The sequence below is a fragment of the Anomaloglossus baeobatrachus genome, chromosome 4, assembly GCF_048569485.1.
Source record: "Anomaloglossus baeobatrachus isolate aAnoBae1 chromosome 4, aAnoBae1.hap1, whole genome shotgun sequence".
NCBI lineage: Eukaryota > Metazoa > Chordata > Amphibia > Anura > Aromobatidae > Anomaloglossus > Anomaloglossus baeobatrachus.
The window spans coordinates 520,644,958-520,670,220 of NC_134356.1; the positions used below are offsets into that span (position 1 = coordinate 520,644,958).

At 47.2% G+C, this 25,263-nt stretch overlaps 1 protein-coding gene across 1 annotated transcript in view; it reads right to left on the minus strand.

The window, feature by feature from the left end:
• Positions 1-25,263, minus strand: part of ELL3 (elongation factor for RNA polymerase II 3) — a 228,729-nt gene that overhangs the window by 161,673 nt on the left and 41,793 nt on the right. Inside the window, exon 2 of the mRNA XM_075345885.1 lies at positions 17,687-17,740. Coding sequence (XP_075202000.1) covers positions 17,687-17,740 — 54 coding nt within the window. The remainder of the gene's footprint in view (positions 1-17,686; positions 17,741-25,263) is intronic.

Genomic DNA, 25,263 nt, shown 5'->3' on the forward strand with positions numbered 1-25,263 from the left:
ATTCATCTCGGGTACGGATGAGGTCATCACCGGTAAACCACCATAACACATTCAACACACAACTCGGGAGCTCTTTCACTGGGACTGGGCCAGAGTAGGCGCCGGGGGTGGACAACATGAGGTATGGGACCTCTGGCCGACTAGTTCAGCAACTCGGTAGGCAGGGCACCTGGAGGGGAAGTGAGGCGCCACCTCACCCACCATTCAGTTAGCTTCAGGCGCAGCAAGAGCCAGGTTAGACTCAGGAAGAGCTGTCGGAAGACACTACACAGAAAGGGGCCTGTGGTCAGGAGCTGGAGGCTCGACCTGGGTTCTTAGGAAGAAGGGAGATCCCAGGGTTACCAGGGCATGCAGCAGGCACCCATGACCCGTTACATGGCCCAGGAGCTGAGGTGGAGGGAAGGACACACAGAAGGAAACACCACCGTTGACCTCTGAACTAGCCGAGATCGGCTGGAGCCCATCACAGCGGAACACGGCACTCCAAATACGGTGTGACTTCAGTAAGTAAAGAACTTGAACTGCACCCTCTGTGTTGTCCCATAATTGTCAGCGCTCCCATCATCGCGCCCCCTGCTCCATAGGTGACTACCATTCTCCCTGGAGCCTAGCTCTACCTGTGAAGAGCTGTAACAACCAAGCTGCATCACCATCCGCCCCAGAAGACTTATTTCCCGCAGCGGCAGCTAATAATTGGCCACACACCAGAGGTGGTGTCACGAATAACTACTTCCATCATCCCCATCCCCATTTTTATTGATACCGCCGGGATCATGGAACTAGGCCTGGCGGCGAGTAACATCCCAAACCCTCACCGGCCCGGTGGCGAGTAACCCTTGGGACCCCGTGGGCGCGTCACTTAGCCATCTATATGGGCATGTAGGTCATAGGAAACTGAATAAAATGATACCTTAATAATTGTGATTTGTCCCCAAGAAAGTCATGTTTTTTTAATATACAATTGAACTCTTAAGATCTATGGGTTGAACATAGATCTCCCTGAGACTCTGACTCCAGAGGTTATTTTAAGGGTGCGCTCATACGAACGTGTGGCTCGCACGATTATAGGATCGCATCACCCGGTGCGGCTGGCTTCTCTCCTGACAGGAGCGGGTTTGCTGCATGTATTTCTATGCAGCTATAACGCTTCTGTCCAAAGAGTGTGCGGCCATACCACGTGATGCCGATGCAAGACTCTCCGAGTCACTCGCAAGTGTGACTCCGGCCTAAATGAAAGTGTGAGACATGTAATGACTGACAGTCTGCTCTCCTGATCTACATGTTTCACACAAGTAACACCCATTTTCATTGAAAACAAGCTCTGGAGGCAGAGTCTCAGAGAGATCTATATCCGGCCCATAGATCATAAAAAGTCATTTACATATTGAGAAAACCGTGGATTCAGTGTAATGAGACATTAGATCGCAGATATCAAGGTATCGTTACTGAGCTTTCTATGATAGACATGTCCATATGGACGGCTTAGCGGGTAGAGCCTACTAACAGATTCCCATTAAATCCTGTTCGAAAGGACAAGGACTGTGGTGTTGAGTTTATATTGCTGTGTTGTATATTTAGCTTTTTATGTTCCAAATTGACAGCAATGTGCAAGCAACGAAGAGAAAACTACCTTTGGAAGCCTACTATGGAAGACATTATTGAAGCCAACATTAGCCAACATTAAAATAATTTGGTTTGACAGGGGACAAAAAAACCCACTTCTCCTTTGCTGCTTCATTCCTAAAATTAATTGTAGGGACAGTATGAGCCTCTACGGTAGCAGTACACCCTACATGGTTCTGCTGAACTGCTCCTTGGATCACCATCGGGTGGGTTCTCTGGTGCGCCAAGTGCGATTCAGGAGAACATCAGGATGTACAGCTATTGCGCCATAATGTGGCAGCCGTGCGCTGGCCTTCATCCTAGGATTCAGGCCATTATGAAGGTTAGACAGTGCTTTCTACGGGATAGAGTTCTGAGAAATTGAGAGTTGGTTGAGTTTGCTACATATTAACTGAATTCACACTGCTCACACAACCAAATCACCATGATGATAGCAGATGGAGGCAACGATCCGTGTAATGTCTTCATTCTACACTTCCTTTTCTTGTTTGCTGCATACACTAAAGCATTTTTTAAATGGTACAAGTTGTGCATTTTACCAATATTAACGCACATATTGTACATTTATGAATTCAGCTTTCTCTTGAGACAGTCAGCATACATATGGAAATCAAAGTATTAAAATAAAATGCAATACAGTCCCATCTCACTCTAATCAAGCCAACACAGTCCAGCAGGCCTGACACAAGAGAGAATATAATAGTAAGGCTATGTGCGCACAGTGCGTTTTTCACAGCGTTTTTGCACGTTTTTCGGGTGCGTTTTTGGCCTCAAAACTGCATGACTTTGCTTCCCCAGCAAAGTCTGAGTTTTCATTTTTGCTGTCCGCACACAACTGTTTTTTTAAGCTGCGTTTTTGAGCTTGGAAAAAAAAAATGGTCATGTCAATTCTTTCCTGCGTTTTTCTGCGTTTTCCACCCATGCAATGCATTGGAAAAACGCAGCAAAATGCAGAGATCAAAAACGCACCAAATCGCGGTTAAAACGCATGCGTTTTTTACACGTTTTTTCAACGCGGGTGCGTTTTTGTGCGTTTTTAGCGGCCAAAAACGCACAAAAACGCAACATCCAAAAAACGCAGCGTGCGCACATAGCCTTACAGATATACGAAGAAGGTTCTCTTGATTACGACATAATGTAGAGAAACCATTAAGGGCCTGTGCAGACGGTGCATTTTTTGAGAAATCTGCATGCTTGTCTTGAAGCCAGCAAAGTCTATGAGATTTCTGAAGTGTTGTGCGAACATTGCTTTTTTTTTTTCCTTGCAAACTTGGTGCAGAAAAAATCTGCAGCATGTCAATTGTTGGGGCATTTTTCCCTGCGTTTTTTAGCCCCTACATTAATGCATTACATCCTTTGGTCTGGGCAGGTTAAAGCTGCTGCCCTCTTGTTGCTGTGAGTAAAAGTTTTTTAGCCCTTCCAGCCATTGACTTTACTAAAATAAGCATGGAAAAAAACCGCATGTGTTTTTTGGTGTGTTTTTCTGCCAGAAGGTGCAGTTTTGATGCAGAAAATTTGTATACCAAATCTGCAGCATGTGCACATACCCTGACTTTTTTCCAAGTGGAAACTGATGTGGGAACTTATCCTGTAGTTTTCAAGGGGATCGATCCCTTTATCTGGCGCATCAGTTATTCCACCAGGCCATTCAAGGAACAAGATAAGGAAATGCTACTTGTTGCATTTTTCAATTCGGTTTCAAAGTTTTGCAGTACAAACAATCAAAAAAGTTGGATGACAGCTGTTGGCATTGTGATGTCAGTGATGATCAATTTATAAGTAAAGTACAAGTAAACTGTTCCCAAGGGTACGGTTCAATTTGCATAAAACATCGGATTGCTCTCACTCTAGTGCAAAACTATGCGACAGTGTCCATCTGCGATTGAGATCTCATGCCATATCGGCATGAATAATGAATCGCAGCATGCTGCGTTTGGCAGTGAGTCTTGGCTCATGCACCCCTATACACGTCTATGGGAGCGTGTAAAACATCGCACTGTACTCGCATGTAATCCTACTGCAGTGCAATATACACAGAGACAGGCCGGGAAGGAGATGGGGAGAAAGTGCTCCCTCCCTCTTCTCCGCAGCTGTGACCCAATCGCAAGATCGCATCACAGTCGCATGACCTTTGGCTGACACCCGCAGCAGAGGGTCATTAAGCATATCGCTCTCGCATCAGAAGCTATGCGCAAGTGGAACCGTACCCTTAGATGGAAACCCAGCCTAATACCTCATTCACATGTCCACGTTTAAAAACAAACATGGAAAAAAAAGTATCATCAGTGTTTTGGATTAGTGTGTCGACAGTGTACGGTCCATGTGTCCGTTTTTATTATCAGTGTGTCATCAGTGTACGGTCCATGTGTCCGTTTTTATTATCAGTGTGTCATCAGTGTACGGTCCATGTGTCCGTTTTTATTATCAATGTGTCGACAGTGTATGGTCCGTGTGTCAGTTTTTATTATCAGTGTGTCATCAGTGTATGGTCCATGTGTCCGTTTTTACTATCAGTGTGTCATCAGTGTACGGTCCATGTGTCCGTTTTTATTATCAGTGTGTCAACAGTGTATGGTCCATGTGTCCGTTTTTATTATCAGTGTGTCATCAGTGTATGGTCCGTGTGTCAGTTTTTATTAACAGTGTCATCAGTGTATGGTCCATTACCGTCCTCCTTCCTGCTTCATGCGGACGAAGCGTCCTACGTCATCTACACAGAGGCCTACATCACACTCCTGTGCACGTGCACTACTCTCTGCCGTGCACATGCACTACTCTCTGCCATGCACATGCACTACTCTCTGCCATGCACGTGCACTACTCTCTGCCATGCACATGCACTTCTCTCTGCCATGCACAGTGTGAACGTTTTATATAGTCTGCACCTGATTAATATTTTGCTTCTTTTGTATGACTGGGTTTTCTTGGTTGCTCTTTTGTACTTCAGAATGAGATAGCACTGACTTATTTATGTTTAAGGGCTTGTGTGTGTGAAGCCCCTCCAGTGTTGTGTCGGTGCATTACCTTCAGGGACTCCACGTGGATGGAACAGTCTGGTCACAGGTAGGAAACCTTCTTTTAGGATTGTCGTGACGCCACTCTCAGAATTGCGGTCAGTGGAGACCGCCACTGCAGATTAAGGGAGGCCTGGGGCTGATGGTGGGTGCAGTCAGTTGTAATAGCCTCCTGAGAGTGAGGCAAGCCCCAGGGCCCTGTGTAGGTGTGTGGAACCACAAGGCGCAGAATAACTCAACACAAGCAGAATGTCTTTTCAGGGGTTTTACTCACTGTTGATGGCAGGGTGAGTAACCCGGGCGTAGCTGGGATGAACCAGGCTGGAACCAGGCGTCCTTCAGGCTGACTTGTGAGAGTGGCTACTGACTCGCCTTCCTTAGCCCTCTGTTGTTTGTGGTAACCCCGACTTGCAGTCCCTATGGGGGTCACCCAGGGAAGTTGCTGCTCCCCTCGTTTCGGCCCGTTTGCTTGTAGCCTGGACCAGGTCACTCCGGCTGCTTGCCTCCTGTGAACTATGGGCCCTCACTTTGCTACGTGGCTGCGGACTCTGTGGTGTTGTCTTGGGGGTGTAAAGTGCCCCCTCAAGCAGGTTTGGCAAGGGAAAGGTGAATCTATCCCTGCACTGGGACCTGTTACCCCTGCGGGCCTGGTACCACCCTGACAGTCTCCTTACTTTCCACTCCGTTGCTCTCTCTTTAGCTGTGTGTGGATTTCGGGCAGCAATGCCAGGTGACCGTTCTCCCCCGTCAGTAGTCACTGCACGTACGTTGTCAGAATCGTGTGGAGCTACAGGGTCTGCTTCTGCTCTCCCTGAACTTCACCACTCAACTGCCTGGCTCACTCTTCCCTCCTCTCCTGTTCTTGCCTTTTGTGCCTGCCTACGCCACCTAGCAACCAGGCTCTCTACCACACCCCTTGAGTGGAGATGGAGGCTTCGCCCCCTCCTGGGATCCCCAGGGGTCCTCCCAAAGGTACATGTGTGAGACCTGATCACTATGCGCCTGTGTAGTCACACCTCAGTCAGCCTTCTGGATTACCTGTTTTGTACTGTCCCCAGCATGGGTGCAGTACTCAGTGGTGCCTGACCAGGTCAGGGGCGCCACATTCCCCCTTAGTTATCACCAGCACGTCCTCGGGCTGCAAGACAACATTTTAAAATGCGTAAAACATGGTAAAACATTTTAAAACCACCAGGTACCATACATCACCACCCTCCACCCACAAGTCCGTTAACCCACCCTAAACCCTCTCACGTTGGCCGCGCCTTCAGCCACTTCTGGCAGGATGTAGAGGCGGCTTTCATGGGCTGGTGGTTTCAGGGTATACCTGGCCTGGTGGAGCCGCGCCTTCAGCCTCTTCTGGCAGGATGCAGAGGCGGCCTCCACAGTTGGTGCTGACCAGGTACCCTCTTTGTGGTGGAGAGCCAGGCCCCATAAACAGGCGTGCTCCCTGGTTGCAGGTGAGCCAGGCCCCATAAACAGGCGTGCTCCCTGGTTGCAGGCGAGCCAGGCCCCTAAACAGGCTGGCTCTGGTGGTGGTACCTCTGGGGTAACTATTTACACTGCGAGAGTTTGTGGCTATAGCCAGTTCATAGCCTTAAGGTTCATGGGTTTCTCACACTAGTTCATGTGGGCACATTTCTTAAACTTGTAAACGTTGCAAAACTTCAAACTTTAACTTCTGTACTTTACTTTACTTTACACAGATTCCTCCTCACCAGGGCTTGGGCCTGTAGGGCTGCGGCACCTGTTGCTTTCTCCATCTCTGTCATCATCTGTAGTGGTCTCATCAATGGGTTCTTTATCTTTTCTTTCCTCTTCTTCTTTGTTTCTGTAGGGATTTCTGGGACATGGTGTAACATCTAGGGCATACCATCCTCTTTCTCCTTGGTGCTTGGTAAACTCCACTGAATCTCCCATCTGCAAGTTTCTTCCTGGATGTCCTCTAGGCAAATGGGCTCTAACATCCCTTCTGTTCACAAAGATGCCTTCTTTCATGCCAGGTGCAACTATGAAACCGTATCCAGATTTTAAACTAAATTCCTCTACAATTCCACGACAAAGTGGGCCTCTGACCTGGGATTTAGCTCTCCTTAAAGACCGTTTCTCTTCCAAGTCTCTGGCTGTTACTTCATCCTTCTTCTCTGGAGATTGCTGTGCAGGTGGATCCCTTGTCCTGCTGCGGCGCCGTGTCCTGCGGGCTGGGTCCTGCCTGGCTGCTATCTCACCGCTTGCAGGCTCCCAGGTGATGTATCTGGACAGATCTTCCTCAGCGGAGGGTGTCGGGCTCTCTTCATCCCAGCGGGAATATGGCAACATCTCTGGCTCTGGGCATGGATCCACTGCTGATGGCTCCGGGGTCAGCTCCTCAGCCTTCTGTCCTCCTCTCCCCCTTAGTTCTTCTGAGCACTCCTGTGGTGGCAGCGCTGGGGATGGGTATTCATCAGCTGGCCAGGGCGGTGGACTTTTTGGCGTGGATGTTGCAGGAGTCTTCCTGTGGGTGTGCGGAGGGAGCAGATACCGGTCCACCATCTCTTGTGGGAACTGGGCCTCTAGATCAGCCTTCAGCTTCCAGTATTCGGGGTCCTCTCCCAGCAGGGACTTCCTAGCAGGGACTTCCTTGGACTGGGGAGCGGTGTCTGCTCTGGCCTTGCAGGCCGGGGTAAATGATTGTACAGTCTTGTCTTTGTGGGCCGTGCCCTGCATGGCGGCGGCCTGGTCTTGGCGGGCCGCGCCTGGCATGGCGGCGGCCTGGATCAGCGTCGCTGTTGCAGTCTCAATCAGGGTCGCAGCTGGAGTCTTAGCGGGCATCGCTACTGTGGCCGGTTCTTGGCGAGCTGAGCTGGGCGTCGCCGCAGCGACCTGAGTCAGCGTCGCTGTTGCGGCCGGTTCTTGGCGGGCCGAGCTGGGCGTCGCTGCAGCGATCTGGGCTTGGCGGGCCGCACCTGGCGTGGCTGCGGCCTGGTTCAGCACCTCACTTGCGGCGCGGACGAGCGTCGCTGCTGCGGTGGGGTCTTGGCGGGCCGGGCCTAGCATGGCGGCGGCCTGGGTCAGCGTCACACCTGCGGCGTGGAGGAGGGTCGCGGCTGCGGAGGGATCTTGGCGGGCCGGGCTGGGCGCTTCTGCGGCCTGGACTTGGCGGGCCGCGCCGGGCGCTTCTGCGGCCTGGTTCAGCGTTGCCGCGCCGGGCATCTCTCCTGGGACCGCGGGCATGGCAGCAGGGGTCGGGGCACTCGCGCTGGCAGGGGCAACACCGGACTCACCCATCAGTAGCATCATCGGGGTCGGAGTCGTCGCCGCTCGGTCTGGCGCTCGTCGCGTGGCTCTCCTCTCGTAGGCCTGAACCGCCGCAGCGATTTCCTGCAGCTCCGCACGTCCCTCTCTGATCTGTTGCACGATTCTCGCCTCCAGCCGGTTGCTGAACTGGGCAAGCTCCCGGGCCCACCAGGCTGCGGAACCTGGCTCCGAGTTTCTGTCTTCAGACGCCATCTTCACCGCGTCGTCGCTGCTCTCCAGGTCTTCTCTCAGCAGCAGACTTCTGACTTCTTCTTGCAGCCGAAGTGCCAATTCCTTCACTTCCTGCAACTCCTCTCCCAACAGCAGGCTTATGGCTCCCTTTCTGTCCCGACGTCTCTGAACGCCTCCGCTCTCATCACTTGCGAGGTCAGGACTCTGCAGGGGATCTCTGGGTAGCCACACCTCTTCGTGGGCGGTAACTTCTCCCAGCGCGGGCTGCTGTTGTTTTTCAGCGCGCTTTTCATGGTGGCAATATGGCGGCGCTTCCAATTTTCCAAGCGGACCGCCCAGGCACATGGTCACCTGTCTGAACAGGTCTAGTCCTTATCCTGTTCGTGACGCCAGATGTGAAGCCCCTCCAGTGTTGTGTCGGTGCATTACCTTCAGGGACTCCACGTGGATGGAACAGTCTGGTCACAGGTAGGAAACCTTCTTTTAGGATTGTCGTGACGCCACTCTCAGAATTGCGGTCAGTGGAGACCGCCACTGCAGATTAAGGGAGGCCTGGGGCTGATGGTGGGTGCAGTCAGTTGTAATAGCCTCCTGAGAGTGAGGCAAGCCCCAGGGCCCTGTGTAGGTGTGTGGAACCACAAGGCGCAGAATAACTCAACACAAGCAGAATGTCTTTTCAGGGGTTTTACTCACTGTTGATGGCAGGGTGAGTAACCTGGGCGTAGCTGGGATGAACCAGGCTGGAACCAGGCGTCCTTCAGGCTGACTTGTGAGGGTGGCTACTGACTCGCCTTCCTTAGCCCTCTGTTGTTTGTGGTAACCCCGACTTGCAGTCCCTATGGGGGTCACCCAGGGAAGTTGCTGCTCCCCTCGTTTCGGCCCGTTTGCTTGTAGCCTGGACCAGGTCACTCCGGCTGCTTGCCTCCTGTGAACTATGGGCCCTCACTTTGCTACGTGGCTGCGGACTCTGTGGTGTTGTCTTGGGGGTGTAAAGTGCCCCCTCAAGCAGGTTTGGCAAGGGAAAGGTGAATCTATCCCTGCACTGGGACCTGTTACCCCTGCGGGCCTGGTACCACCCTGACAGTCTCCTTACTTTCCACTCCGTTGCTCTCTCTTTAGCTGTGTGTGGATTTCGGGCAGCAATGCCAGGTGACCGTTCTCCCCCGTCAGTAGTCACTGCGCGTACGTTGTCAGAATCGTGTGGAGCTACAGGGTCTGCTTCTGCTCTCCCTGAACTTCACCACTCAACTGCCTGGCTCACTCTTCCCTCCTCTCCTGTTCTTGCCTTTTGTGCCTGCCTACGCCACCTAGCAACCAGGCTCTCTACCACACCCCTTGAGTGGAGATGGAGGCTTCGCCCCCTCCTGGGATCCCCAGGGGTCCTCCCAAAGGTACATGTGTGAGACCTGATCACTATGCGCCTGTGTAGTCACACCTCAGTCAGCCTTCTGGATTACCTGTTTTGTACTGTCCCCAGCATGGGTGCAGTACTCAGTGGTGCCTGACCAGGTCAGGGGCGCCACATGTGCACGTTGCGTTTTTTCTAGCGTTTCTGCAGCGTTTCAAGCTGCAGCGTCTCATTGTCAGAATGCATGAGTTTCGCTTTCCAAGCAAAGTCTATGTGAATTATGCAAAATCCGTGTGCACGATGCTTTTTTAAACGCAGCGTTTTGAGTGTCAAAAATTTGACAAAATATCTGCGTTTAAAAAGCATGTCACTTCTTCAGTGCGTTTTGGCAGCGTTTATCAACCATTGAAATCAATGAGATGTTTGAAAACGCAGCTAAAATCCTAAGCATTGCGTTTTCCCTGCATTTATGTTGCAATCCGCATGCTTTTTTTACATCAGCATAGAAGAGGGTTCTTCACGGTAAGAGCAGTGAGGCTCTGGAACTCTCTTCCTGAGGAAGTGGTGATGGCCAACTCGCTGAATGAATTTAAGAGAGGAATGGATGCTTTTCTTGATAGCAAAAGTATAGAAGGTTATAAATAGCATAATCTTACAGAAGAGCGACCAAGATTATTAGAGGAATGGGTGGGCTGCAATACCAAGACAGGTTATTAAACTTGGGGGTTATTTGGTTTGGAAAAACAAAGGCTAAAGGTGGTGTCACACACAGCGACGACGACAACGACGTCGCTGCTACGTCACCATTTTCTGTGACGTTGCAGCGATGTCGCTGTGTGTGACATCCAGCAACGATCTGGCCCCTGCTGTGAGGTCGTTGCTCGTTGCTGAATGTCCTGTTTCATTTTTTTCGTCGTCGCTCTCCCGCTGTGAAGCACACATCACTGTGTGTGACAGCGAGAAAGCGACGAAATGAAGCGAGCAGGAGCCGGCGTCTGGCAGCTGCGGAAAGCTGTAACCACTGTAAACATCGGGTAACCAAGGGAAGACCTTTCCCTGGTTACCCGATATTTACCTTCGTTACCAGCCTCCGCCGCGCTTGCTGCTAGTGCCGGCTCCTGCTCTGTGCACATGTAGCTGCAGTACGCATCGGGTAATTAACCCTATGTGTACTGTAGCTAGGAGAGCAAAGAGTCAGCGCTAAGTAGTGTGCGCGGCTCCCTGCTCTCTGCACTGTGACATGTAGCTGCAGTACACATCGGGTTAATTAACCCGATGTGTACTGTAGCTAGGAAAGCAAGGAGCCAGCGCTAAGCAGTGTGCGCGGCTCCCTGCTCTCTGCACATGTAGCGACGTTATGATCGCTGCTGCGTCGCTGTGTTTGACAGCTAAGCAGCGATCATAACAGCGACTTACAAGGTCGCTGTTACGTCACAGAAAATGGTGACGTAACAGCGATGTCGTTGTCGCTATGTGTGAACCCAGCTTTAGGGGGGATCTAATCACAATGAATAAACATATGACGGGACAGTACAGAGACCTTTCCAAAGATCTTTTTACACCTAGGCCTGCGACTGGAACACGGGGGCATCCGCTACGTCTTGAGGAAAGAAGGTTTAATCATAATCACAGACGAGGATTCTTTACTGTACGAGCAGTGAGACTATGGAACTCTCTGCCGCATGATGTTGTAATGAGTGATTCACTACTAACATTTAAGCAGAGCCTGGACGCCTTTCTTGAAAAATATAATATTACCAGTTATGTATATTAGATTTTATGACAGGGTGTTGCTCCAGGGAACTAGTCTGATTGCCGTATGTGGAGTCAGGAAGGAATTTTTTTCCCCATTGGAGCTTATTTGACACTTTGGGGTTTTTTGCCTTCCTCTGGATCAACATGTTAGGCTACGGGTTGAACTAGATGGACTTAGGCGGGCTTTGCACGTTGCGACATCGCAAGCCGATGCTGCGATGTCGCACGCGATAGTCCCCGCCCCCGTCGCAGGTACGATATCTTGTGATAGCTGGCGTAGCGAAAATTATCGCTACGTCAGCTTCACATGCACTCACCTGCCCTGCGACCATCGCTCTGGCCGGCGTCCCGCCTCCTTCCTAAGGGGGCGGGTCGTGCGGCGTCATAGCGACGTCACACGGCAGGCGGCCAATAGCGGTGGAGGGGCGGAGATGAGCAGGATGTAAACATCCCACCCACCTCCTTCCTTCCATAGCCGCCGGCGGCAGGTAAGGTGATTTTCCTCGCTCCTGCGGCTTCTCACACAGCGATGTGCGCTGCCGCAGGAACGAGGAACAACATCGTACCTGTCGCAGCACCAGCATTATGGAAATGTCGGAGAATACACCGATGATACGATAACGATGCTTTTGCGCTCGTTCATCGTATCATCTAGGATTTACACACTACGATGTCGCAAGTGACGCCGGATGTGCGTCACTTTCGATTTGACCCCACCGACATCGCACCCGTGATGTCGTAGTGTGCAAAGCCGCCCTTAGAGTCTCCCTTCAACCTTAAAAACTATGAAAACTATGCGTTTTGGCCTGGAAGTGAGGTCAAGAGGTTTACTGTTGACCTCACATCCAGCCCTAAATAAAATGAGAGTTGTACTATATTTAATATTAATTTTAATTAATAAATATTATTATTTAATATACTTTTTCCGAATATTCACATTATAGTAGAATCAGGAAATGTCATCAGTAGGTTTTTTTTTGTTTTTTTCTTCTCATGGTGTTTGATTGAAGAAACTTTATTTTGCATTGACAAAGTTTTGTAAACGCATCAAAATTTAAGCATTGAAAACGCGCAGAAGACGCATGCGTATTTCTGCGGGTTTTTTTGACAAAAGCAAAAATGTCAAAATCATAAACTGCCAGAGGATGCATTTATTTCTGCAATGGACAGGACGCAACGTGCGCACAAGCCCTTAGATGTTGTTTGTTTGTTTTTCATTCCAAGTGTATATGCTTTTAAGGCTATGTGTTTCTGGGTAATGGCACATAGTGTACTGTAGCACGTTGCGTCATCACTAGCATCGGCTAGCGATGTTGAGCGCGATAGCACCCGCCCCAGTCGCACATGCGATATCTTGTGATAGCTGCCGTAGCGAACATTATCGCTATGGCAGCTTCACACGCACGTACCTGCCCTGCGACGTCACTCTGACTGGCGACCCGCCTCCTTCCTAAGGGGGCGGGTCGTGCGGCGTCAGACGGCAGGCGGCCAATAGAAGCGGAGGGACAGAGATGAGCGGGACGTAAACATCCCGCCCACCTCCTTCCTTCCGCATTGCAGCTGGGACGCAGGTAAGGTGATGTTCCTCGCTCCTGTGGCTTCTCGCACAGCGATGTGTGCTGCCGCAGGAACGAGGAACAACATCGTATCTCCTATTGGTGCGACATTATGAAAATGAACGACGCTACACAGATCACCGATTTTCGACGCTTTTACGATCGTTTATCGGCGCATCTAGGCTCTAGGCTTTACACATTACGACGTCGTTACTGGCGCCGGATGTGCGTCACTTTCGATTTGACCCCGACGATATCGCAGTAGCGATGTCGCAGCGTGCAAAGTACCCCTATGGGCATGTGCGAGAAGATGTGTGGTTCTTTTTCAGTGTGTGAGCTGAATACTGGGGAGCTGCTTTAGTCCAAAGTAGCTGCAACTTAACCACAAATGTGAAGAATTTTTGTTTTGTATTTTGTTTTTGCTCAAAATAGATAAGTTTTGATTGAAACTGCCTGATTGACGACATTCTATGATGGCAAGAGGGCCCACACCCCAACAAAGAGACATTTGGGCTGCGACTGCAGACACTAAATTGCTAGTGGGACAGGCTGACTTCAGCCTATATGTAGACCGTTGTGGCTGTATGGCATCTCCTACGGCTGTGTACTTCACATGATATTTTGTGGTGTCTCATGTGCATTGCTTCTCTGTAAGGGTATGTGCGCACGTTGCTTTTTACCTGCTTTTTACCTGCTTTTTTGCTGCTTTTTCTTCTGCGCTGTTTAATGCCAAAATGGATGTGTTCTTCTATTCAAGCAAAGTCTATGGGAATTTGGGTTTGTTGTTCACACTATGTTGTTCAAAATGCTGCCTTTTTGTGGCAGAACTTTGGTCAAAAACTCAGCTTTTCAAAGAAGCAACATGTCAATTGTTTTTGCCATTTGGGTTTTGCACTGCAAAGCTGAGTTTTTGGCCAAAGTTCTGCCACAAAAAGGCAGCATTTTGAACAACATAGTGTGAACAAGAAACCCAAATTCCCATAGACTTTGCTTGAATAGAAGAACACATCCATTTTGGCATAAAACAGCGCAGAAGAAAAAGCAGCAAAAAAGCAGGTAAAAAGCAGGTAAAAAGCAACGTGCGCACATACCCTAAGGCTTCTTACGTGAGTACAATAAATGCACGTCTGGCCTTTTCCATTTTGTCCATACCTGTGTATGTGTGTGACAGGTACCAGAAAAAACATACCCTAATATATAGAAAGAGTCCAGCTTACGCTCAAAAGGATCTCCCACACTACGGCGCAAGAAAATGTGCTATTCAGATGTAGTAGATGTAGCAAAAATTCCAGCTCTACGATGTGCAGAAAAAAATATTTTACAAAAAATCCAAAGGTTAAAATTCAGACATCAAATGTTATATACAAAATCCATAAACAATGAGGATCTACGCATTTCATATGAAAACCATTCTTAGTCATGAACTAAGAATGGTTCTCATCTGAAACACATAGATATACATTGTTTTTTATGGATTTTGTAAATGACATTTGATGTCTGAGTTTTAACCTTTGGATTTTCTATGAAATACATTTTTCTGCACACCGTAGAGCTGGAATGTATGCTTTGTTTACCATAAAAAATAATTGCATGACACTGATCTTAATGGTTTGGATGTGTAAAGGTTGTACAAAAATATAGATGATGGATAGCTAAATAAATGAAAAAAAATACAAGGGTCTCCCCTATTTTTGTTAACCAACCAAGATAAAGCAGACAGCTGGAGGCTGATATTATCAGTCTGGGAAGGTCCATGGTTATTGGGTTCTTTCCAGCCAAACAATACCAGCGTTTGCCTCAGCTCTTCCTTATTGCCCTGGTGCTGTGGCAATCAGAGGAGTACTTCCACCCAGCCTAGCATTACAGTACTGTCTGTGAAAGTCACTATAACCCCCATTGGCTCCTCATCCTCCCACCCATAGAGTCACCATATGCGAAGTGACAACACTACTGGACAGGACTACCTTCCTCATTACATGTCTGTTTCCGTATTGGCCTATTCGTCCAAGCTAATGCTAAGCATTCTCCTCTGACCCTTCTCTGCCGGGATGATAACCATGTAGACCAATGTGATGAAGGTGCAGTGTAAGGTCTGAGCACTGACACTGACCCCCACCTCCTTTAACCTCTCCAGTAATACTGGCAGCACTCTTACATCTTTTCTGAAAAGACAAGCTCTGGATATGACGCCAAGCACATGCACTCAACTTCTTTGGTTGACCATGGCGAGGCTTGTTCTGAGTGGAAGCTGTTTTGTTAAATTGTTGTATGGTCTTGGCCACCATGCTGCAGCTCAGTATCTAGGTGTTGGCAATCTTTTTATAGCTAGGCTATTTTTTTCAGATCCTCAGAGAATTCTTTGGCATGAGGTGTCATGTAGAACTTCCATTGGCCAGTATGAGAGAGTGTGTGAGAGAATGCCACATGCCTGCTCCCCATTCACACCTGAGACGTTGCAACACTAAAGAGTCACATGACATGGGGGAGGGAAAATGGCTAATTGGGTAGACTTGAGTGTACTCCCTTTTGCTACCAGCGGTTTAGATATTAATAGCTGTGTGTTTGAATTATTTAGATGGCACCAAATTTACACTGTTATACAAGCTGTCAACGGAACCAGGGATTCCCAGCCAGTTTCCCATGCTGGTACTTGCCAGGCTTCAAACTAAGTAACGTCTGCAATCCAACGAGGGCAGGCACAATGAGTTCAGCATCGCCGTCGACGGCCATGCTGAACTCATTGTGCCTGCCCTCGTTGGATTGCAGACGTTACTTAGTTTGAAGCATGAGAAACTGGCTGGAAATCCCCGGTTCCATTGACACTATTATACAAGCTGTACACTGACTACTTAATATATTATCTTCAGTGTTGTTCCATGAAAAGATATAATAAAATATTTAGAAAAAAGTGGGGAGTGTGCTCACTTTTGTGATGTTATATTATATTATATTATATCTGCTCCTTCTTTGATAGCAGGAGGCACACAGTATCCATGTGCACAATATGGAGTGATGATGGCGCGACCATACCAGCACTATCTCATTGCACAACTGCTAGAATATTAGTAGATACCTACTGTGCATGTGGGACCAGTCATTAAAGAACAGATCATATCCAGGTGCAACCAGAACAAAAGCCTGAGATTAAATCCTGCTTTACACGTTGCAATTTCGCATGCAATATCGTATGCGATTTGCAACGCCCCATCGTATGTGCGGCACGTTCAATTTGTTGAACGTGCCGCACAGACGATTCACCCCCGTCACACGTGCTTACCTACCATACGACCTCGATGTGGGCGGCGAACGTCCACTTCCTGGAGTGGGAGGGACGTTCGGCGTCACATCGAGGTCACGCGGCAGCCAGCTAATAGAAGCGGAGATGAGCGGGACGTAAACATCCCGCCCACCTCCTTCCTTCCGCATTGTCGACGGGAGCCGCGGACGGAGGTAAGCTGTCGTTCAATGTTCCCCGGGGTGTCACACACTGCGATGTGTGCTGCCTCGGGAACATTGCACAACCTCACGTTCATTTTTTGAGGAATGAACGACGTGTATGCAATGAACGGATTTTCGTTCAATCGCAATTGCACGGAGGTTTTACACGCTACAATCATACTTACGATGCCGGATGTGCGTCACTTACGACGTGACCCCGCCGACACATCGTAAGATTTATTGTAGCGTGTAAAGCGGGCTTAGGGCTGGAAACACACCTATGCGTGTAAAATCGGTCCGACTAGGCTGGAAAAAACTCGGCTGATTTTAGTTTACGTTAGGTCAGAGTGCAACGCAAGTGCGATGCTTGTTTTGAATAATTTAATGATTTGACTCGTGTGTGTGTGTGTGATGCGATTGAGATGCATGTTTCCAGCAACATCTTAACAAAATTAATTCGATTACACATGTCAGATAATTAACCTTTGGAAATGTGATGTCACATTCATCTGTTGAATAATAAATGAGCAAAGTTACTGCCACACTTGCATATTGGAACGCTGGTGCGCGTGTGTGATCCTTCTTTAAACACGCTTCCATAGGAAATAATTGAGACAAATGGTATGAGAAACTCGCAAAAAAGCAGCATGGTGTGATTTTTTTTTTTTTATTTATTTATTTTTATCAATCCGATTTGGACTGAGAAAAAAAATCGCTAATGCGAGCTGAATCATTCACTAACATGTGTCCGATTCCAATGCGAGATTTTCTCGCATTGCACTACTGCGAGAAACTCGCAAGTGAGAAGCCGGCCTAAGGCTGTGTCCGCACTTTGCTTTTTACCTGCTTTTTCACTGCTTTTTCAACTGCAGCGTTTTAATGCTAAAATGCATGCGTTCTGCTTTTCAAGCATAGTCTATGGGAATTTGGGATTTCTTGTGCGCACTATGCTGTTCAAAACGCTGCGTTTTTGTTGCATGAATTTGGGCAAAACTCTGATTTTTTTTTTTAAAGAAGCAACATGTCAATTGTTTTTGCCATTTGCGTTTTGAACTGCAAGTACCTCGACGCAAAGTGCGCACATAGCCTAAAAGCAGAGTTTTTGCCCAAATTTCTGCCACAAAAACGCAGCGTTTTGAACAGCATAGTGCGCACAAGAAATCCCAAATTCCCATAGACTTTGCTTGAAAAGCAGAACACATGCATTTTGGCATTAAAACGCTGCAGTTGAAAAAGCAGCGAATAAGCAGGTAAAAAAGCAAAGTGCGGACACAGCCATACAGATCTTCAGGGGGACATATCTGGAGCAGTAAGCTCTCTTTTGGAAATTGATTGCACTTGACAAGATTATTATTCATTGTTGGATTTTAAGGCAATGAGCTATGATTGATATTGTGGGCTTAACCCTTTAAGGAATCTGCATGGATAAATCTGATCATTAGCATGTCCATGTTAATCATTGTATTGTGAGAAAGGTTACTCACCCCCTGGTTTTCCTGGAATGTGATCACAGGCTGTGGCAATGAGGCTCCTGAACCCTTCATAAAAGAGAAGACATAAGTCAGTCTAAAGAGCTGTCAACATGATGGTAATAAAAGACAGAGTCAAGTTGATCTTGTCCTTAATGACAGTGGCAAAGCAGCATTGTTTAGAAATAAGACAATATCAACTCTATTTGTGTCAGTAACGTAAGTCTCCAAATTTTGAATGATTGACAGCTTTGACAACATTTTATAAATCCAATGCAGTGAGAAATATTCAACATGGTAGTTGTGTACATAGCACCTACACAGACCGGGGCTAGAATAAGGGCTTGCTTACACGGCCGTAGAGTCTCTAATGCGGGCGTCACACGGGACGATAAATCGTGCGATCGCATAAGCAATCGTACCCGCCCCCGTCGTTTGTGCGTCACAGGCAATTACGGTAGTTGCCCGTGGCGCACAAAAACATTAACCCCCTGTCACACGTACTTACCTGCTGGATGACGTCGCTGTGGACGGCGAACATCCACTTCCTGAAGGGGGAGGGACGTTCAGCATCACAGCGACATCACACGGCAGCCGGCCAATAGAAGCAGAGGGGCGGAGATGAGCAGGACGTAAACATTCCGCCCACCTCCTTCCTTCCGCATTGCCGGCGGGATGCAGGTAAGCTGTGTTCGTCGTTCCTAGGGTGTCACACGGAGCGATGTGTGCTGCCTCGGGAATGACGAACAACCGGCGCGCAGAAGGACGAACGAGATTATGAAAATGAACGACGTGTCAACGAGCAACGATAAGGTGAGTATTTTTGCTCGTTCAGTCGTTTGGAGGTGTCACACGGTACGATATCTCTGATGATGCCGGATGTGCGTTACTAACGACGTGACCCCGACAACCTATCACCAGATATATCGTACCATGTGACACCCGCATTAGTCCAGAGTAACACTTGCGAGTGACTCATCTGTAATACGAGTTTCGCATCGCATCACATCACCTGGTGCGGACTGCTGCTCTCGGAACAGGAGCGTCTCAGTTGGATAGAAATACATGAAGCTGACCCGCTGCTGTCAGGAGAGTGTGCGCCCGTGCCGGGCGGTGAGATGTGAGACTCGCATGTATTACACATGAGTCACTCGCAAGTGTTACCCCGAGAAAATTTGATGGATTATGGTAACGACACTCGGCTCAAACTCTGAATCAAGTATGAGCTGAGTATCATTTAATATGATCCAATTCTCTTGTATAAAATAATCGAATCACATTGTATTGCAATGTGATCGTCATCCGTGTCATATCCCGTCTGACTGTGCCCTTTAAAAGATGCACGACCGCTGTGCTGAAAGCACAGCTCAAGGTAAAGAAAGAACTTTATTCCTCCCGGCAACTGCCAGCTTTCAGTCATACAAGTGTGTACAGTCGCCCCTTAAAGCACTGAGTAGTGGCTGTAAGAACGTCTCAGTACTTTGATTGACAGCTCGCTCTGCACTGCACTGCACCAAGAGCTGCGGGATGCTACATTGCTACTATGACAGCCGGGGATCAGGTGAAGACCCCTGTGCCTGTCATTATGACACTCCCTTGAAACCCTGCCTGTGGCCGGACTTCAAAGGAAACAGTGATTTTTACTATATACAACAATACTGTGGCACTGCTATATATAGCACAAGCAATCAGAGGATTGCAGGTTTAAGTCCCCTGCGGGTGACTAAAAAGTACAATGAGAAGTAAAAAAAAAAAGTATTGTAAAGTATGAAAAAATTAAAATGAAAGTTGAAATCTCCCAGCTTTTCACTCATTAAAAATAAAGATAATGAAACAAACAAAATATACACATGTATCTCCACGTTCAGAAAAGTCCGGTCATTTAAGATATAAAAATAACTAACCCAATTGGTAAATGTAAGTCTATGTTCACATATTGCATTTTTGCGGCAGCTAAAATTGCTCTCTTAGCAGTAAAAAAAAAGATGCTCCCAAAAGGCAGGTTTTGCTGTATTTTTGCTTCAGTTTTTGTTGCATTTTTTAGCGGTGTTTTTGTTGTGTCATTTGTCTACAGTACATGTTTAGGTAAAGTTGGTTTCATTCATGACACAAGAAGCAGCAAAAAGACAACAAAAAGCATCACTGACATGTCACTTCTTTCAAAAACGCAGAAGTTTTCCATTTCAGTCAGGATATAAAAAGCAATAGTCTACATGAGATGTCTGGTAACTCATAAGTTTTGCTGGTAATGCAAAAATAAGCATTTAATTTGCATAAAACTCCTGAAAAAATGCTGCAGAAAACCACGGCAAAAACACAATGTGCGAACATGACCTAAACCGAATATAACATTATGGTTTTGTTTGTTCCTAAAATGCCATAAAAATGATGTAACAATCAATCAACAGTTCATATCTATCCCAAAATCATATCAATAAAAACAAATGTCTAAACCAGGGGTCTCAAACACGTGGCCCCTCAGGGTAGTTCGTGCGGCCCCCAGGCCCGTGCCCCTGTTCACTATCGCGGTAGGTGCAGGGGCCGCAGCGGCTGTCTGCACCTTATGTCAGATGAATGTGTTGTCGGTGCTGCGCTCTCGCGCCGGCAATACAATCATCTGACATAAATCACTGACAGTGACACTGCACCTGCCGCGATAGTGAACAGCCCATGCCCCACGAAGCAGAGATGAGGCAGCAGGGGGAGCGTGGGACAGGTGAGAAGAATGGTGTGTGTGTGTGTGTTGGTGTGTGTGTGTGTGTTGGACGTTAACCCCTTAGCGACCTATGACGTACTGGGTACGTTATGGCCCCCTGGTACTTAAGGACCCATGACGTACCCAGTACGTCATGGCGAAATCGCAGCCCCGGTGGCTGCGATCTCTGCAAATACCTTAGATTCGGGGAGGAGGGGACCTCAGGAGGGGTGCTTTCTCCTCCCTGAACCTACAGAGGCTGTGATTGGCTGAGCGGCGTTCGTCAGCCAATCACAGCCACTAATGTTTCAACCATTGAAAATCGCTGAAACATTGAAATCCAGCCAAGATCAGTACAGCTGTAGCCCTGATCATTGGCTGGAGCTGGATGACCTGTGTTTCACCCGCCCCCAGCTCTGATTGGAGAGACCGGCCTTGTCTCCGATCTCTCCAATCACTGTGGATCTGGGGCCGCAGACCACTCCCCTCAGCTGCACTCCGGCGTCTGTGGAAGGTGAGGGGAGCTGCTGACCCATTACTACAGGATGGGGACAAAGTGCGCACATTACTATGAGATGGGGATAAGGCTGGGGACATTACTATAGGATTGGGACATTATTACTATAGTATGGGGACATTACTATAGGATAGGGACTAGGATTGGCACATTACTATAGGATGGGGACATTACTACAGGATGGGGACAAGGTGGGCACAGTACTATAGGATGGGGACTAGGATGGGCACAGTACTATAGGATGGGGGCATTACTACAGGATGGGGACAAGGTGGGCACATTACTGTAGGATAGGGACATTACTATAGGATAGGGACTAGGATGGGCACAGTACTATAGGATGGGGACATTACTACAGGATGGGGACAAGGTGGGCACAGTACTGTAGGATAGGGACATTACTACAAGGGGACAAGGATGGGAAACATTACTATAGAATAGGAATAATGCTGGGGACATTACTATAGGGTGGGGACAAGGTTGGCACATTACTAAAGGATGGGCTCATTACTATAGAATGGGGACAGTACTATAGGATGGGGACATTGCTACAAGGGGACAAGGATGGGGAACATTACTATAAGATGGGGGACAAGGATGAGCACATTACTGTGGGATGGGGACTAGGATGGGGTACAATACTACAAGGGGACAAGGATGGGCACATTACTGTGGGATGGGGCACAATACTACAAGGGGACAAGGATGAGCACATTACTGTGGGATGGGGACTAGGATGGGGCACAATACTACAAGGGGACAAGGATGGGCACGCTACAACAATATGGGGAACATTACTAAAAGATGTTGGTCAAAATTTCTATATAGTGCTAATTGTAAGACTATTAGTTACAAGAAAGGAATAAAATGTGGAAAAAAAAAAAAGGTTTATATTGGGAGGTGGAGGCGTGCCACCTCACACAGGAGAGCAGACTCCGCCCACTTTACTGCAAGCTGTAACGTGAGCTTTTTCCTACAGTGGGATTTCTGTAGGATTTCAGAAGCTGCTACCCCTAGTGTTTAACAGTGGAAACAGTGGAAAATATTAAACTTTTTAATTTTTTTTTTTACATTTTGCTCAATTAAAAAAAGAAAATAATATTTAAACAAAATATTAAAATAAAATTACTTTACATTTTTTCAGGTATTTAATTTTTTTTTTTTTTCTGACGATACAGTCCCTTTAAACAAAGAATGTGCACGTTTGCTATAATGAACAAGTGAAAATGTTCAAAATCAGTGATACAAAGGTGTGTAAAAAAATAAATTATTATATATGGTACCAATAAAAATAGAGATTTGGGGATAATGAAAAAACCACGGTGTTGGCTGCGCTGCTATGAAGGTTCATGGAGATGATAGTATTGTTCCAAAAAAAATTTTTATTGCAAGATTATAAACCAGAGTGGCTTATAATCTTGCAATAAAAAATTTTTTTGGAACAATACTATCATCTCCATGAACCTTCATAGCAGCGCAGCCAACACCGTGGTTTTTTCATTATCCCCAAATCTCTATCTCTATCTCCTCCTCGGAGTGCACGGGGCTGCTGCAGCTGATCTAAGAATCTGCCTGAATCCCTCCACGCATCTGAAGGGCCGGTGAGTCACCGGCATCGTTTCCAGGGGTCCGTCCATCACAGAGGAGGAGCTGCAGCTTAGCGCTGGTTTGGCGGCTGTGCTCTCCACGTGGGATATCGATCGCGTGAGCGGCGGCCTGAGCTGGAAACCCTGCGGGCTGGAAAGAACGGGATCCCCGCTGATGCCATAGCGGTACACCTTGGATCTCCCTTCGGCTGGTTCCCCAGTGTTGTACCTGATGTACAACAGGATCAGGTGAGTGTGACCATCACACTGCACACGCAACAAGTTTATCATTTGATTTTACACAGGAGCGCACCCCCTTTTTCTTTTATCGTACCAATAAAAATGTCACTTTGTCCTGCAAAGAATGCGGCCCCCCAAATTATTTTTTTTCCTCTGTGCGGCCCCATACACTCAGCCGAGTTTGAGACCCCTGGTCTAAACCTTCAAAAATAAGCCATCACATCGCTCCGACTGACAAATGAAAACGTTACAGGTCTGGGAAAATGGTGACACAACCCTAACAAAAGGAATTTTTCCAAACTTCTGATTTTTTTGTTCACCACTAAAATAATAAAAAAAACTGGACATGTTTTGTATCATAATCATACTAATGTGGAGAATCCCACTGCGAGGTCATTTTTACAACATAATGTACGCTGTTAAAACAATTCCCCCAAAAACAATGTCAGAATTAATGGGGAATTTTCTGCACTTGGATTTTTTTCCAGCCCGCTATGTGGTAAAATGAATAGTGCCAATCTAAAGTACAACTCGTCCTGCAAAAAACAAGCCCTCATATTTCTATGCAGACAAAAAAAATTATGGATCTGGAAAGAAGGGGAGGCAAAAACAGAAATTAGCCTTGTCATGAAGGGGTTAAACAATCACGGTCACTGTCACTGTTCAAGTCACACTGACTGGAGGGGGGGGGCTGTTGTTCAACATGCCTATCACTCTTTCCTATGACCTATGACCTGATCATGGGATGCACAAATAGGCGGATTATAATGAGCGCAATCTGGGCTTCTGGTCGAGGCTCCCAGTGGACCCATGGCCAAATTACCCTTATTAGAATGTGTTGTGCACCGCCATCAGCACAGCAGATCTTCAGCCAGGTAGCAATGCAAAATGGCAGCACAGCTTCAGGAGAGCTCCCGTCGTGGATCATATTGTATATAGGGAGCTATTTGAGGGCTTCTACTATATATAGGAGACTATATGGGTGCTCATAATGTATATGGGGGCAATGTGGGGTCTTATCTTGTATATAGGGAGCTATGTGGGGGATCATACTGTATATAGGGGGCTATGTGAGAGCTCATTCTGTATATAGAGGCTATGTGGGGCTCATATAGTATATAGGGGTCAGCAGACTTAATTCTGCTCAATATTAAGTGATACAATTATGAAATAATTATAATTAATATGTTAATATTAATATTGAGCAGAATTAATTTCATCCTTTTCTGTTAATAATACATTTGTTTTATATAGAGCCAACATATTCCACAGCACATTACAATTAGGTGGGGACATGTACAAACAATAAGGTTAGTTCAGCCTCCACAACAGTCAAGGTCTCTCATGTAGCCCCTTGGAAAAATGAATGAGTTGCCCAACCCTGCTCTATTATATATAGCGCTATGTTATGTATAATGCTGTACACAAGGGAAAAAAAATCTCTCTAGTTTTGCATCTGCAGATGTGCACCAGAGCAAGTGTGTGTTAATCACGTGACCAATCACATGATCTATCAAAGGAGATCATGTGCCATGTTGAAAAAAAGGAAAAGCCCAGCACCAAAATTTTACATAAAAAAATTCTGTCTTCTTTATTGAGAAATCACATACATGATAAAATCAAATATGTCCCATGATGTGGACCTAATAATGTCCGGAAGGCAGTCATTGACACACTCCACAAGGAGAGTAAGCCACAAAAGGCCACTGCTATAGAAGCTGGCTGTTCACAGAGTGTTGTATTCAAGCATATTAATGGAAAGTTGAGTGGAAGGAAAAAGTGTGGCAGAAAAAGGTGCACAAGTAACTGGGATAACCGCAGGCTTAATAGGATTGTAAAGAATAGGCCATTAAAAAATTTGGGGGAGATTCACATGAGTGGACTGCTGCTGGAGTCAGTGCTTCAAGAGCCACCATACACAGACATATCCAGGACATGGGCTACAACTGTCGCATTCCTTGTGTCAAGCCACTCATGACCAATAGACAACACCAGAAGCGTCGTATCTGGGCCAAGGAGAAAAAGAACTGGATTGTTGCTCAGTGGTCCAAGGTGATATTTTCAGGTGAAAGTAAATTTTGCATTTTATTTTGAAATCAAGGTCCTAGAGTCTGGAGGAAGAGTGGAGAGGCCACAATCCAAGCTGCTTGAGGTCCAATGTGAAGTTGCCACAATCAGTGATGGTTTGGGGAGCCATGTCATCTGCTGGTGAAGGGCCACTGTGTTTTATCAAGACCAAAGTCAGCGCAGCCATCTACCAGGAACTTTTAGAGCACTTCATGCTTCCCACCTCAGCAGTGCCACAGGCTAATCCCCTCAATGCCACGCCGCTTAAATGCAATAATTCCTCCCAAAGGAGAACCGACCAAGTATTGAGGCATTTACTGTACAGACTTTTCAGTAGGCGCCAACATTTCTGTTTAAAATCATTTCAGTCTGTCTTATATAATATTCTAATTTTCTGAGATAATGACTGTTGGGTTTTCATTGGCTGAAAGCCATAATCATGAACATTAACAGAAATAAACACTTGGAATAGATCACTCTGTGTGTA